This window comes from Rhinolophus hipposideros (assembly GCF_964194185.1).
Source record: "Rhinolophus hipposideros genome assembly, chromosome: 8".
Taxonomy (NCBI): Eukaryota; Metazoa; Chordata; class Mammalia; order Chiroptera; family Rhinolophidae; genus Rhinolophus; species Rhinolophus hipposideros.
This window is the reverse complement of record NC_138054.1, coordinates 82311006-82327446: the sequence shown is the minus strand read 5'-3', so window position 1 is coordinate 82327446 and position 16441 is coordinate 82311006. Positions and strand designations below refer to the sequence as shown.

The following is a 16441-nucleotide window of genomic DNA, read 5'->3' as shown; positions in this document are numbered from 1 at the left end:
CATGTAAATGTTGGTCACGAAGACTATAATCATTGAAATGGGATAGCCAGCTGAAGAATGATACAGGGACTTAGAGGCTTCGATTGAGAAATAGAAATAGAAAATAGAAAAAAAAATCTAAGAGTTGTGGAGCATAAATGTACCAACAATGAGATAATATAAGTCCCAGGAGGAGGGAGGAAAAATGGAAGGAAGTAGTCAAAGAAATAATGACTATAAAATTTCTATATTTATAGAAAGATAAAGGGACCTAGAATGCACACAGGACAGATAAAGAAAAACTGACAACCTGGACACTTTGTAGTAAAAGTTAAGGACCTCAAGGACAAAGAGGGAAATTCTAAAGGCTTCCAAGGTTAACGCAGAAGACCAACCACAGATTTGGAGTCAGATTAATATCAGACTTCTCATCAGCAATACGGGATGAGTATTGAGAAGAAAAAGGTATAGAAGAAAAAAAAATGGAACCTAGAATATTATATCCTTTCAAATTGTTGTTCAATATGAAGCTGTAAAAGAAATGTGCTCAGCATTAGGAGACCTCCAAAATTTTGCACACAAAGACTTACACTGAAAAAATTCTCGGAAGCATCCTTAGTTAGGAAGTGCAAAGACTGTATGAAGGGAGAGAGGTAACAGCAAATAAGCCATTACCTTTCCTACCCACTCAGTTGAGGCAGACGAAAGAACCCCCTTGGCAAGCATTTAATTATGTTTTTTTTCCACAGGACATTTCAGAGCCTCTGCTTGGAAATTGAGAGCAATCATCGAGAAATAAGGTGGTCCCATCCTCACTCCAGCGTGTCCTGAGGGTAGCAGGAAAGGAAACCAGACTCTACCTATGTACTAATAAATAAACAAATAAATAATAAGTACTCCAAGTCAAAGGACAAAAGTATGTTGCTAATTGTGAAACCATTAAGGACATTTGTCTTTCCTCAGTAGCTGTTCAACCGGCTTCCCAAAGTGGGGTCCATGGGCCAGAGCAGTGTTTCCGGTCTGCACATGAGTTATATATGGAGACTGAGAGTCAGTGTTTAGAAATTCCCAAGCCGTTTGATGGAGTGATTTTATAATATGTTCACTGAATCAAATAAAACATTTGGGTTCATATTTGGTATGTCTTTTATTTTGCAAAAGTATTGATCTTAGACAGGTCAAGGGCAAAAAGTACTGGTCCTTTCACCAGGCATCGTTTGAAAAGTGCTGGGTTAGACCAGGGATCAGAAAACTTTTCCTGTAAAAGGTCGTACATTCCCTGTTGTAACTATTCAGTTCTGCTTTCCTGGCATGGAAGCAGTCATAGACCATATGCAAACAAACGATCATGGTTGGGTTACAGTAAAACTTTATTGCCACTAAAATGTAAATTTCATTTCTTTTTTTTTTTTAAGATTTTATTGGGGAAGGGAACAGGACTTTTATTGGGAACAGTGTGTACTTCCAGGCCTTTTTTCCAAGTCAAGTTGTTGTCCTTTCAGTCTTAGTTGTGGAAGGTGCCGTTCAGCTTCAAGTTGTTGTCCTTTCAGTCTTAGTTGTGGAGGGCGCAGCTCAGCTCCAGGTCCAGTTGCCATTGCTAGTTGCAGGGGGCACAGCCTACCATCCCTTGCGGGAGTCGAACCAGCAACCTTGTGGTTGAGAGGAAGCACTCCAACCAACTGAGCCATCCGGGAGCTCAGCAGCAGCTCAGCTCAAGGTGCCATGTTCAATCTTAGTTGCAGGGGGCGCAGCCCACCATCCCTTGCGGGACTCGAGAAATTGAACTGGCAACCTTGTGGTTGAGAGCCCACTGGCCCATGTGGGAATCGAACCGGCAGCCTTCGGAGTTAGGAGCATGGAGCTCTAACCGCCTGAGCCACCGGGCCGGCCCCTCATTTCATTTTAATGCGTCACAAATTCTTCTTCTTTTGATTGTTTTCTACCATTAAAAAAATGTAAAAACCATTCTTACCATGTAAGGTATACAAAACCAGGCAGTGGATAGATTTGACTGACAGGCCCAGTTTGTCAATCCCTGGGTTAGACTATATTGTCTCTGAGAATTAGTGCCTGTCTCAGGGAGAAGAATCTGTGTGTGTGTTTGATGATGCTAATTTTCTTTTGAATAAGAAATATATTTATAGGGCTAAAAATAGTATATATTGAGAAATCTCCTTCTCAGCCCTTCTGTGCGCACCCCATTTCCCTGCCAGCTCTGCTCCCTCTAGGTAACCATTTTCATTAATGCCTTGTGTGTTCTTTAAGGTTTATGGCAAATTAGCAAATACATATCCACATTTCCGTACTTTTCTCCATAAACATAGCATGCCACTTGTGCTGCCCTCCACCATCTTCTTTTCCCTTGCTGCCATCCTGGAGATTTTCTATACTCCAACAGAGTAAGCTTCCCTCATTAAACAGATGTATTCCAGTTTGAGGTTATATTGTTGTTTATTTAACTCCTCCTCTCTACATGGACTCTTGGGTTATTTCCAACCCAACTCAGAATAATGTGGCAATAAAAGAAATTTCTCATGAATCACTGAGCATGTGTTGTGTGTGTGTGTGTGCCTTCATAGAGTAAATTTCTAGAAGAGGAGCTGCTGAGCCACAAGATAAATGCATTTATAATTTTAGTAGCTATTTCCAATTGGCCCTCGGTGGGCATTTTGCCCTCCCACCAGCTACATACGAGAGTGCTGGTTCCCCCACGCAGCCTTGTTGATAGAGCAGGTTGTCCCACTTTTGGATTTTTATCCATTCTCATAAATAAGATGATACCGCAGTGGAATTTTAACTTGCATTTCTCTTAGTATGCACGGGGCTTAGTATGATCGGGGCTAAGGAAGCATCTTTATGCAGAATTAGAAAAAGGCACCTGTTCCGGGACAAGGCATTACAGAGAGGTACTGCTTCTGGGTCAGTTCAGATCTTGCTGAGCTGTGCATGGATTGAAGCTCAGCTCGCACCCGGGCCCCCTACATAGAGCACCTTTGTGCAGGGGTCCCCACCCAGCAGCTCTGATGGTTATTATCAAAGTACCTGGTGGAGCGGTAGCCAGTCCAGGTGGGGCTAGCGCAGCAGAACCGTGGATGACAGGAAGGGCAATAGCATCCAGGTACATAATTTATGGGTCCCACTGCAAAGTGAAATGCAGGACCCTATGTTATTAAGAATTTTGAGATGCTGGGGCACAGCATTCAATTAGGTTCAGGCTCTTCTGAGCATGGGGCCCTGTGGGACTCTGCGTGGGTCACAGCCTATGAAGCTGGCCCTGGGAAAGGGAATAATGACCCAGGATCCGGCTGGTGGCCAGTGTTACAGGGACCCACCTTCCCCAGGCTGGCAACACAGGAGAGCATCATACCATAGAGAGGATGTGAGCTACAGCTCTCCAACATCTCCAGACCAATGGTCCTATTTCCCCCCAACAAGCCAGCAGGAGCTGCTCTCACCCAGGGAAGGAGAGGTGGATGTCCGGGCTTCACTTGTGATATTAATGACACATACAGACATGCCAGACCCAACGGTTTACTTTCTGTGTGTCTTTTAAGTCTTCAACAGGCTCATGCAGTTGGTACCAACGTTAAGTCCATTTAGATGAGGGGGCAAAGGCTTAGGGAGGTGGTATTGGGGGACCTGACTCAGCCAGTCTGGCTCCAGCAGCTGGATTTTTAACCCCTTACATGATATTGCCTTGTACCAGTTTATTCTCACCCTAGCAGTGCCTGGGGCAGTTTATACACACACATACGACAATGAAGTTTGTGAACTTGTTGCAACAATGTTGTTAACCTTTTTTTTTTTATATCAGAGGGATTATTCATTATGAATTTGTACCAACTGGACAAACAATTAACCAAGTTTACTATTTGGAAGTGCTGAAAAGGCTGCATGAAGAAGTTAGACGACCTGAACATTTCGCCAACAATTCATGGCTCTTGCATCACGACAATGCACCAGCTCACACAGCACTGTCTGTGAGGGAGCTTTTAGCCAGTAAACAAATAACTGTATTGGAACACCCTCCCTACTCACCTGATCTGGCCCCCAGTGACTTCTTTCTACACTCGAAGATAAAGGAAATATTGATATTTTCATGACATTCAGGACATCAAGAGTAATACGATGACAGCTCTGATGGCCATTCCAGAAAGAGTTCCAAAATTTCTTTAAAGGGTGGACTAGGCGCTGGCATCAGTGCATAGCTTCCCAAGGGGAGTACTTCGAAGATGACCATAGTGATATTCAGCAATGAGATATATAGCACGGTTTCTAGGATGAGTTCTTGAACTTAATCATCACACACTCACACACAGTCTGCCAAGGAATTGCTTTATTCAGAAGAGATCCCGGAGAGTAGGTGCCACAGCTAAGCAGGAAGCAGGGCTTGGAGGAGAATAGTGGAAATGGGGAATTCTGCTGCTGCCCAAGGAAGAGTGGGGAGAGGGGCGAGGCATACATGCCTCCGGCCTCTCATTCCGGACAGAAGCCTTCCACCTGGGGATCAAAGGGCTCCTGGCTTGTCTGTAGGATGGGAGAGAGGTGTTTCCTTCATTGCCAGGGAACTTGCCAGAGTAGGGAGGTGGACCGGAGGGGGCGCCTAGAGAAGGACACAGCGCGGGGTGGTGAGGCGTCCAGGGTGAGGGGGCTTTCAGCACTGGACAGTCCTTCCAGTGCAAAACAGATTGTTGTAGAATTGGTATTTTTTGTTATAGGTGCTCTTGTTTCTCGCAAAACAGCTGGCAGCCGTTTTATCACATTCACACAGTTGAGTCTTACAGTAGTTTCCTCTTTCTGAAATCACAAGAAAATAAATACCAAATGGGGGTTTGTTAAATTTCTATGGCCCCTTGGGGGAACCCTGGGGGAGAAGACACAGCCCCTGACCTTAGAAGCTTCTAGTCTGAGACAAGCACCTGTGCTGCAAGGATTTCTGACAGTGGGGAGACAGAGTTCCCGCCCTAGTCTGACGGAGACCAGCAGGCAAGCACCAGGTGACCCTGTTAAATGCCTTCCCGACCACCTCTGTTCCTTTCTTGCCAACAGATGTGTCCAGTTGCAAAGCTCCAGCCCCTAGCGCCTAGGATGGGTCGTGATTGGTGCAAGCCTGTCATGGTCATCCCTTGTACCTTGGCCATGATTGGGTAGCACGTGACCTTGTTCTGGCCGATGTGCCACAAGGGGGCGTCCTGCAGGGGCTTTGGGAAGAATTAATTTCCACCTTCAAAAAGAGAGCTGTATATGGGGAAAGCTTCCTTTGCAGGAATCATGGCCCATGATGCTCGGAACTGCAATGTGTGTTGCCATCACGTTGCAACGTGGCAGAGCAGCTTGCGGAAAGGCTGGGTGCTTGGCACCGCTGAGATGCTGCCTCAGCCCCAGCACTGCACTGCCCTCTTCCAGACTTCCGTGACGTGGGAGTCAGACGTCCCCCTGATCACGCCTCTTTCAGTTGGGCATTTTGTTGCTTACAACCCAAAGCCTGCTAAAGCTACATGACTGATGGAGAGGTCATGATAGGGAGATGTAATCTCTGATCTTCAGTGGGTCGGGCTGTTGGGCGAGAGCCCATGCTTTCTCAAAATGTCACTTGTGGATCTGCCGTCTGGGGACAAACGCTTTCAGTGACCACCCAGCTCTCCCCTCCCCTTCAGAGCCAAGCTTTCTCCAGAATGTTGTCTACACTCAACTGTCTCTGTTTTACTTCCTGCTCTGTCCCCAACCTACTCTAATCCGACTTTGCCCTCACACTCCGTGGAAACTGCCCCCACTGAGGTCCTCGGTGGTCTTCCTGGCCCTAAACCCAAGGAGACTTGTCAGCCCTTATCCTGGGGGCTCCTCTGTTAAACTGGCTGCTGTTAATCATCTCCTTGCCAACAACTCCTTGACCTTCTCTGAGCTCAACCCCTCCCTCTCTGATCATCTTTTGTCTTCTTTCTGGGACTTTAAACATCCAATGGGTGAGCACACCCACCTCGGAGCTCTCTGCTGCCGACTCCAGAACCCAGGCTCCCAGCCCAGACCGCTCCCTGGAGCTGTGAGTACCTACAGCCAGCTTCCAGCCGCACAGCTCCTTGGGCATTCTGGAAGCCTTTTAAACTCCACACGCTCTAAATAAAACTCCTCCCCCCCGCACCCACCAGGACCTCCTCCCATTGTGCCGTCCACACAGCCGTCCACCTTCTCAACAGCTCCCTCTGCCCCGACTGTCACTCAGCTGATTCTACCTCAAGTGCATCTTCACGTCACTCCCCACCCCTTCCATCCTGACCACCATCATCAGATGTCAAGTTCTTGCTACTTCTTGTCTGCATGATGGCAAGCTCGTGGCTCCCTCCTTCCAGCTGTCTCCACCCCCCCGGCAGCCAGGGTGAGTCCTCTGAAGTCCACATCTGATCATGTCACTCCTTGAGTAAGAGCCTTTGGGCCAACATCTAACTACAGTATGGCCTAGCGCCTTCCCACCCCTCCCACCTCATCTCCCACCACTCCTCCTCCTCACACTTCTCTTCAGGCCCACAGAATAACAGTTCCCTGGGTCCCTTTGCCTCTTGCGAGAAGGCCTGGAACCCTCCTCTCCCCGATGCCTGCACAGCCTTGAGGCTTCAGCTTGGATGTCCCATGTTCGGGAGCCTTCCTGAGCCTCAGGCTATGTCAGGGCTCCACCCATTTGCTTGCTTCCTATTGGAATCTCCTGTACTGTCTTTTCATTTTCTTCACTTCCCACTCACCTATGAGCTCCTTGAGACAGGGACATGGTCCCTTTGTATCTCTAGCTCTGATGCCCAGCATAGGGCCTGGCACAGGGGACTCAGTAAAACAAACAAAGAAGCCTGGGTGGAGATGTAGGACTTGTCTTACCGCAGATGATTTGGCCCTTGTTGTAAGCAAACTTGTAGCTCAGAAACTTGGTGCCACACCCGCGTCTCTCCAACCGTTTGTAGCAACAGTCATGTGTCACGCAGCACCTGTGATGAGAACTTGCGATTGGGGCTGCCTCTCCACGGATCTAGGGAGCCTGGTGGCCCGTAGTCTCGCCCCCTTGACCCTGGCCAGAGACCCAGTGACTTTGGAATAGTCTAAAGCAGAGTTTCCTACGCGCTTTTCCAGCTAGGACCAGGTTCTGTGCCAATGGGGCACCAGCACTGCCCTTGCAGCTCCCAGACCTGCCCGAGCCACAAGTGGGCAGAGGGAGTGGAGGGTTGGGGTGGCCTCACCGATCGGTCGCATCCTTGGGGGTTCCTCTGCCACGGTAGCCACAGTAGCAACCGTAGAAGCCATAACTAGATAAGGCTTTTTTCCCTGTAGTCTTAAAGATCATATCCGCGAAATTCGCCAAATCCCCATGGGTTTCCAGCAGACCTAGAAGGAAATCTGGTGATGGAGCCTGGAGCCATGTCCTCCTTCTCTGGCCCTGTCTGCTATTCCCCATCACCCCATGACCTCTCTCCTGCCCCATGAGAGGGCCTGACACAATGGGAAGGGCAACTAGAAATGAGGGTGCTTCCCTCCTGGGCTTCCCCTTGTGTCCAGTGGCCAGGGTTTGCTCTTACCAAAGGACACGATCACGACCAACAGCAGGAGGGTCTTCATGTCGACAGTTCTGGTGGGAGACACAGATGGATTGGCCCAGACTCCTCTGTCAGGTGGTCCCAGCTTCTGCCCTGGCCCCCTGCCCCCTGCTCACACTCAGTAACCCTGGAGAAAGGAGTCTTCAAGGGACCGACCACATGCTCCTCCATCCAAGGTGACGACCTTGGTCACACATATCACACAGTGTGTCGCGCACAGGACGTCCTGCCCCTTCCCAACTCTGTGGAATGTTTTCATACACATGCAGGCCTCAGACCCATTGAGACCACCTCCCTACCCCCCAACACACACACAATACAGTAAGGAAACCTCCTTGCTCCTCATCAGACTGAGAGTTCCTGGAGGATGTAACCAGGTCATCCCAACCAACGGGGAGATGCCCAAGGTCATAGGTTGATAGGTTGTGTGTCCCCCATTAGACATTCCTTACTTGTTCCCAACCAGATTCAAGGTTTGGGAATTCCATCCATGGAGTCCAATTCCCAATATTTTCCTCCTAAACTAAAGAAGCCCATCTCTTTGCAAGGTTTTCCAACCCCTTACACATATATGCATGCGCACACGTACGTATGCATGTGTGTACAAACTCTTGAGTTCCCCCACAAGGGCAGACATCCTTTTACACAATACACTCACTTACCCACACAACACACTCGTGCACACAGACCCTCTTGTCCATACCAAATCATGCATGCGTGTTTATGTTCCTGTGTGCCAACATGCACACGCATAAACACACATGCACACATAGGCACAACACAGCCACTCTCAAACGCAGCCAATGAGCAGGGCCTCTTATCCTCCTGACAGGGCATGGATTTCTGGGGGTGTACCTCTCCGAGGAGCCTGAACTTGATATCTCCAAGTATCTTCCTTGTTTATTCTGAACTCTAGCTCCCCTTAAATAGCTGCTCCCTCTGGAAGGTTGGGAGTTGGTGGGGTATACAATTGGGGTAGGAGTTTGGCCAGTTCAACTCAAAGCTTGGCATGACCAGACCCATTGGTAAATCCCCTTGCCTTCCCCTTATTCGCTGGCAGGACAGAGCCGAGGATGGAAAAAACTTTATGTGCCTCTAGCCGATGCCAGAATTTTAGATGACTTTCCACTCTTTCCCGTAGGTCTCACTCCTGACTGAGAACCTTCCCATAAGCGGCTCTGGGTGTGAGTAATGTCCTTGGAACCACGTTCATGGGAGGGCAGGGGTGTCTGCTATTACAGGCTGTGGACTCCGCGGTCCTTCCCTGCCGACGGGACCAATGACTGAGTGGGGGTCGCTCCTTTCTTCGGCTCACTGTGGCATTTGGATATAGGAAAGGGAGGCATTTAATGTTATTTGTTCATTCCATGAATCATTCATTCACAGGAAGTCCATACTCAGCCTCTACAAAGTGCTACGTGAGCCTCTTGTGGGGAGGTTGATGAGGATTCGTCCTGCCCCCCCCACACCCGGGGACCCCAGCAGGGAACGGGGTACAATGAGCAGGCGGTCCCTTCTCCCTGACTTGGGCCAGAGTCTCTACCTTCTCTTCTTGCTCCTCTTTCTTCTTCTCCTCCCGTTCTGGTAAAAGCCAGAAACTGCCCTCGAGTTTCCCCCTAAATACTGTCTCCACCTTAGCCCCCGTCCTCACCTGTTCAGAGATGTAACTGATTAACGCTTCCTGGATTTATTGTTCTTTGTTCTCCAACAGTCAGGAACAAAGTAATTCCATTTTTCATTTCTAAAGCAAATATCTGTTATCTTGCCCTCCAGTACATACTAGAAATTTAGCTCCCATGGTCTTACGTAAGCACTTCCTGACACCAGTCCCCAAGAAGTCAGGTGGCAGAGGCTGTGGTGCTCATAAACATTCCATCTGTCCTCTGTGTCCCCCAGGCCCCGCTCTGGGTCTGCAGGCCCAGCAGACTGGTTGTGGCTAGAAAACATGAGCACTGGTGCTAAAAGTCACTTCTAGGATGAAACAAGGGAAAGAAAGACTGGGGGGACTCGCCAGCCTTTCTCCACCCGCCCCTCCTGGTAGAACCAGAAGAGGGAAGCAGCTTGGATCCTTGAGTCCCGCATGGAGAAAACCTGTCCTGGAGAATGCCCCAGACCCTCAATGGACTTTGAGAGAAGGAAATGTTGTCATTTTAAGCCGCCAATCATTGAGATCGGTTGTGACTAATCTATGTGAACAGTCCTCTAGGCTGCTTTCATCTTGAAGATAGAATTTACCTGTGTTAATACGTTGAACTGTGTCCCCCACCTAATTCTTACCTTGTTTTCCCGAAAATAAGACCTAATTGGGAAAGAAGCCCTGACGCATCTTTTGGAGCAAACATTAATGTAAGACCCGGTGTTATTTTGGGGGAAATACGGTATGTTGAAGTCTTAACTTCCAGTATCTCACAATGTAACTGTATTTGGAAATAGGGCCTTTTTGCAGATGTGATTAGTTAAGTAAGGTTATTAGCATGGGCTGAATCCAATATGACTGGCGTCCTTATAAAAAGGGGAAATTTACACAGGGAGGACGCTGCGTGAGGGTGTGGACAAAGATTGGGGGAAAGCTTCTAGAAGCCACGAAATACTACAGATTGCCAGGAAGCCACCAGAAGCTTCGGGAGAAGAATGGAGCAGATTCCCCTTCACAGCCTCGGAAGGAATCAACCCCGCCTTCTCCTTGCTCTCAGACTTCCGGCCTCCAGAACTGTGAGACAATCCATTCTGCCCCTTAGTTTGTGGTCCTTTGTACCTGGAACACAGCTCTAGCAAACTAATACAACCTGCAGGAATCTCTGTCAGTCTCCTTCACTCTTTGCAATCTGGGATTTTTCGCTCTCATAGCCATTAGCGTTAAGCTTAAATCAAGGTTCAGAGCCAATGGGCAAGAACTTCACCTTTTGTTAAGCATCTCAGCTTTTGGAACACGTCCTGTCTGCAATCGGCAAACTGTCCCACCCTCCCCGCACCGTATCCTGGTGGCCCTGCTCTTGCATTCAGGCTCCAACACTCAAGGACTCTGGTGGCATCACACATTACCTCTCCTTTCCCCAGCCTTTCAGGATTTTCTTCCAAGAATTCAAAATTTGTGATCTGACCTTTTGCCCAGACTCCCTCAGCCAAGGACTAGTTTAAGCATTTGGAGTACATCAGTGAACAAAACAAAAATCTTTACTCATTTTACTGGAGAGAGACAAACAATAAAGAAAAGACACGCTATGTAAATTACATAGTATGTTACGTGGTGATAATGCAATGGGGAAAGATGCAATAAAGATGGAAAAGGGGTCGCAGGTGTGCCAGTGGGTGACACGTGGGTTGCAACTTTACAAAGAACGGACGTGCTGAAACGGAAGGAGCATAGTCAGTGTTCAGAAACGTTTTTGTAAGTTGTTAATAATTAAAGGTGTCGCCTATTGGCAGTGGTTATTTTCAATATCAGAATTATGGTTGAAATTTTTTCTGCTACTTTCTGTTTCCTAAAGTTTTTTGTGTAGGAGGAAAATTTACTCATTACTCTTCTGTTTTGGAGAAAAAAGTCTTATTTTGAAGTAGGTTTGCACCTACAAAAAAAAGTTGCAATAGTAGAGTTCCTGTATGCCCTGGAAAGTTCCAGTTTCTCTGAATATTAACATCCTACACGTAGTCATTGTACAATTATGGAAACCAATAAATGAACATTATTAACTCATCTACAAGTGTCACCAGTTTTCCTCCTAATGTCTCTTTTTCTGGTCCAGGATCCAATCCAGGGTTCCCGATCGCAGGTAGTTTCCAGATCTCCTTAGAATCCTCTAATCTGTGTTAGCTCCTTAGTCTTTCTTTGCTTTTTGTGACCTTGAAAATTTTGAAGAGCATTGTTCAGGGTTTTGTAGGATGTCCCTCTGTTGGGTTTGTCTGATGTTTTCTCACGAGCAGATTGAGGTTACACATTTTTGACAAGAATATCACAGAAATGATATTGTGCCCTTCTCAGGGAAACTTATCAATGGTCCACGACGTTAATGGGTCTCTGTATTTCTGTTGATGTCCACCTTGACCTCTTAATGGAGGTGGTGTCCTCCAGCAGGTTTCTCCACCGGAAAGTTACAATTTTTCCTTTTGTGATCAGCGAGGATCTTGGGGGAGGTCCTTTGAGACCCTTCAAGTATCGCATTTCTCCTCATACGGCTACTCACTAATTTTTAGCATAAATCCATGGTTCTTGTCTGCAACGATTATTACTGGTGTTTTTTTATTTCCCTCATTTCCTCCACATTAAGAATTTAAATTCTCCTATAGGTAAGAACTTTTCCTTGTATGTATTTATTTACTCATTTTATTATTTATTTATATCAGTCTGTACTCATTTATTTTCATCTATGGGCTATAAGTCAACACCACCATTTTTTTTCCCTTCAAACTGTCACATCTGGCCATAGAGAGCACCTTCAAGTTCACACCTATGTACTTTTGGCATGCCCTTATTCTGATTCTTCTTCTTATTATTATTTTCCTTAGCACTTCCTTATTTTCTGGCGTCACAAGATGTTCCAAGCTTATATTGTATTTTACAGTTCTAAGCCCTGAAATCAGCCATTTCTCCTAGAAGGCCTCTTTTTTTTTTTCTTCTTCCTTTCTCTCTCTCTTCTCCTTCTTCTCCTCCTCATCCTCCTCTTTTTTCTTCTCCTTCTCCTCCATCTTCTTCATTTTTAGAAACAAAGATCTAGGGGCGGCCGGATGGCTCAGTTGGTTAGAGCACAAGCTCTCAACAACAAAGTTGCTGGTTCAATTCCTGCAAATGATGGTGGGCTGCGCCCCCTGCAAATAAAGATTGAAAACGGTGACTGGACTTGGAGCTGAGCTGTGCCCTCCACAACTACATAGATTGAAAGACAATGACATGGAGCTGATGGGCCCTGGAAAAAACACACACCGTTTCCTAATAATCCCCAATTAAAAAAAAATGTTTTAAAACAAATAAAACCCCACAAAGATCTGGGTGCTCACTACTGCAGGGATGTCACTGCTTGTGGGCCTTCTGAGCAGTCAGTTAGGAAACACACGCACACACTCCCACACCCTCGTGCTCTCATGCACTTACACGGTGAGTTCACACTGATGCCTCCAATTCCAATCCAACACCACAGGATTCATTCTAATTTCCCCCCTTTCCTTGTTTCAAACTCCTTTCTCTAACAGGAGTTTCCTTATTCACGATAAATATTTACGTATGTGTTTCACTGTAAGTCAAAAAATTCCAATTGCATGCCTCTGTGAAAAACTGTTTCTTAATTTTTCTCCCAGTCTGTGTCCTGTCTTCCTATTCTCTAGATTGTACCTTTTGCAGCGCAGAAGTTTTCCATTTTATTATTATTTTTATTTTTGGTTATTGTCTTTTTTAAAGATTTTATTGGGGAAGGGGAACAGAACTTTATTGGGGAACAGTGTGTACTTCCAGGATTTTTCCAAGTCAAGTTGTTCTTTCAGTCTTAGCTGTGGAGGGCGCAGCTCAGCTCCAGGTCCAGTTGCTGTTGTTAGTTGCAGGGGGTGCAGCCCACCATCCCTTGCAGGACTTAAGGAATTGAACTGGCAACCTTGTGGTTGAGAGCCCACTGGCCCACGTGGGAATCGAACCAGCAGCCCTCGGAGTTAGGAGCACAGAGCTCCAACCGCCTGAGCCACCAGGCGGCCCCAGAAGTTTTTGATTTCAATGAAGTCCAATGTACCTAAAAAGTCATCATCAAACCCAAGGTCATCCAGACTTTTTTCTATGTTATCTTTTAGGAGTTTTATAGTTTTTATGTTTTGCATGTAGGTCTGTGATCAATCTTGAGTTAATTTTTGTGAAACACGCAAGGTCTCTGTCTAGATTCTTTTTTTTTTTTTTTTGCATGTGGATAGCCAGTTGTTCCAGCACCATTTGTTGAAACAACTATCATCTCACCACTGAGTTGCCTTTCTCCTTTGTCAAAGATGAGCTGATTACATTTGTGTGGGTCTATTTTTGAGCTCTTGATTCTGTTCCATTGATCTATTTGTTTATTCTTTTGGCACTTCTAAACCATCTTAATTGCTATTGCTTTTTAGTAAGCTTTGAAGTCAGGTGGTGTCAGTCCTCCAACTGTGTTCTTTTTCAATATTGTGTTGGCTATTCTGGACCTTTTGCCTCTCCACATAAACCTTAGAATCACCTTGTCAATATCCACAAAATAACTTGCTGGGATTTTGGTTCAGTTGCATTGAATCTATAGATCATGTTCAGAAGAACTGACATCTTGATAATATTGAGTCTTTTAATCCATGAACATGGAATATCGCTCCTTTATTTAATTCTTTGATTTCTTTCATCAGTGTTGTCATTTTCCTTACATACATCTTGTGCATATTTTGTTGGAGTTATATTTAAGTATTTCATTTTGGGGTGCTAATGTAAATGATATTGTTTTAAATTTCAAGTTCCAATTGTTCATTGCTAATATATAGGAAAGCAATTGATTTTTGTATATTAACCTTGTATTCTGCAATATTGTTATAATTGCTTATTAGTTCCAGGTTTTTGTTGTTGTGTTGATTTTCTACATAGACAATCATGTCATCTGTGATAAAAAAAGACAGTTTTATTTCTTTCTTCACAATCAGTACACTTGTATTTCATTTTCTTGTCTTATTGCATTAGCTGGGACTTCTGGTATGATGTTAAATAAAAGTGTTGATAGGGGACATCTTTGTGTTGTTCCTGATAATAACAGGAAAGCATCTAGTTTCTCACCATTAAGTATGATTTTAGCTGTAGGTTTATTTGTAGATGCTCTTTATCAAGTTGAGGAAATTCCCTTCTAATCCTAATTTGCTAAGAGTTTTTTATCATGAATGAGTGTTGAATTTCATCAAATGCTTTTTCTGTATCTATTGATATGATCATATGGTTTTCCTTCTTTAGCCTGTTGATGGGATGGAATACATTAATTTTCAAATGTTGAATCAAATAACCACGTGGTTGTGAGTATAATTCTTTTTATACATTATTGGATTTGATTTGATAATATTCTTGAGGATTTTTGCACCTATGTTCATGAAAGATGTTGGTCTGTAGTTTTCCTTTCTTGTAATGTCTTTGTCTTGTTTTAATATCAGAATAATGCTGGCCTTATAGAAAGGGTTAGAGAGTATTCCCTCTGTTTTTATCTTCTGGAAGTGATTGTAAAGATTGGTATAATTTTTTCGTTAAGTATTTGGTAGAATTCACCAGTGAAACCATCTGGGCCTAGTGGTTTCCATTTTGGAAAGTTATTAATTATTGATTCAATTTCTTTAATAAATATTGGCCTATTCATATTATCTATTTGTTCTTGTGTGAGTTCACTGAATGAATAGGAAAAGGGACGAGAAAAAAGGCATCCATTTGCTGGCATAGTGTCATAGAGGAGGCATGAGTCTGGTGATGGAAGCTGTGATAAGATCTCCGTGGTTTGATGAGAACTTCTTGCTGAGGCAGAAATGGCAGCTCCCTTGGCAGACCAATTTGGTGACGTGACTCTGGGAGTTGTGTTTGGAAACGCAGCCTGCTTTTCCAGAACTCCCAATGATTCTGTAGGATACATTGCCCTTCTGTAAATATGTTTCTTCTAAATAAGCTAGACTTCCAACCTTGAGGTGCCCTAGGGGAAGTTTGTTGGGGGCATTCTAGGCAGAGGAAGCTGTGAGTATTATGGTTGTGTACAGGAGGAAGTGTGCTATTTGAAGAAGTGAGAAAAGGCCAGCTGGACAGAGCACAGAGAATGAAACAGAGGTGAAGAGGTCAGAAGGGGCCAGATTGCTGCAGCCTTCTGGTCTTTTGGGCCCAACCTATGGCACTGTGAAGCCATGTTGTAAAAGATGAAATATTATCGATCAGCCCTCATTGTCAATTAATTCAGAATGAGAAGAGGGGAGCAGAGAGAGAGATTCTGGACCTCCCTTCCAGTTGGCCATATCTTTCCATTGCTCAGACCTCTCTCTGGGATTTGATCCAGGGACACAAATAAATCCACCTTTCAAAACAGAACGTACTTCATTCTGTTTTTCACTTTAAAAAATTGGCACCCAAAATGCCCTTCTCCCGTTTGCTCCACCCTGGCCTGGCTGTTGCCCTCATGTCATAAATTTCCCAGCACAGCTGTGAATGTGGGCTTCTCCTTCATGCTTGAAATAAGCAGGGCCCCAGAGAATCCCTCTTACTCCATGTCTTACGTCAAGGGACCTCTCCTACGGATAAGCTATCTCCCTTCCTTCCCTTGGGAATAAGCCAGCCCCCCTCTTTTTTTTTTTTTTAATGACGTGTTGCGTGTCTTTGGATACTAGTATTTGTGTACCCAATCTGTCCACCAAACAAGGATCTCTTCCAAGTCAGGGGGCTTTCCAAGCATGAAGCTTTGCGTCTCCCTGCAGACTGAGAACCCCTCAAGAATATGTGATGGTCTTTTCATCAGACAGGAAACTCTCTGCATCTCATATTCTTATATCTCATATGTCATGCTCCAAGAAGGTGTAAAAAAATTGTCCCTTCAGTTCAAACCACATGGAGAGTGCCAGGACCCAGGAGGTGACCAGGGTGGTCCTCTGCAGAGAAAAAGCTCTGTTAGCATTAGAGGGATCAAGTCGAGTCCCCTTTCCTCTCCTGAAATGAAAATTCAGAGGGGACTTGCTCTGGGCTGACCAGCTGAGATGGTTAGCTACTGTGCTTCTCTGTCCCTTAGCATATAGAACAGGGCCTGTGGAAGGGAAGGGCTTCATAGGTGTGTGCTGAATGAATGAATGAATGAATGAATGGTAAATATGTAGGTACAGAGGGCCCATCCCAGACACCAGGTAGCAGGGCAACAAGATTAATTCTAGGCCCCACCTTTGGGAGGCTCTGAGATGAC

General features: G+C 45.4%; 1 protein-coding gene across 1 annotated transcript; it reads right to left on the bottom strand.

The window, feature by feature from the left end:
* Positions 1-4633: 4633 nt before the first annotated feature.
* Positions 4634-7575, bottom strand: PLA2G2A (phospholipase A2 group IIA; the record flags this gene model as incomplete). The annotated part of the gene is made up of 4 exons (XM_081056715.1): positions 4634-4776; positions 6844-6950; positions 7200-7344; positions 7536-7575. The coding sequence occupies 4 exons, from the start codon at positions 7573-7575 to the stop codon at positions 4634-4636; spliced, it is 435 nt and encodes a 144-aa protein (XP_080912841.1).
* Between the last annotated feature and the right edge of the window lie 8866 nt (positions 7576-16441).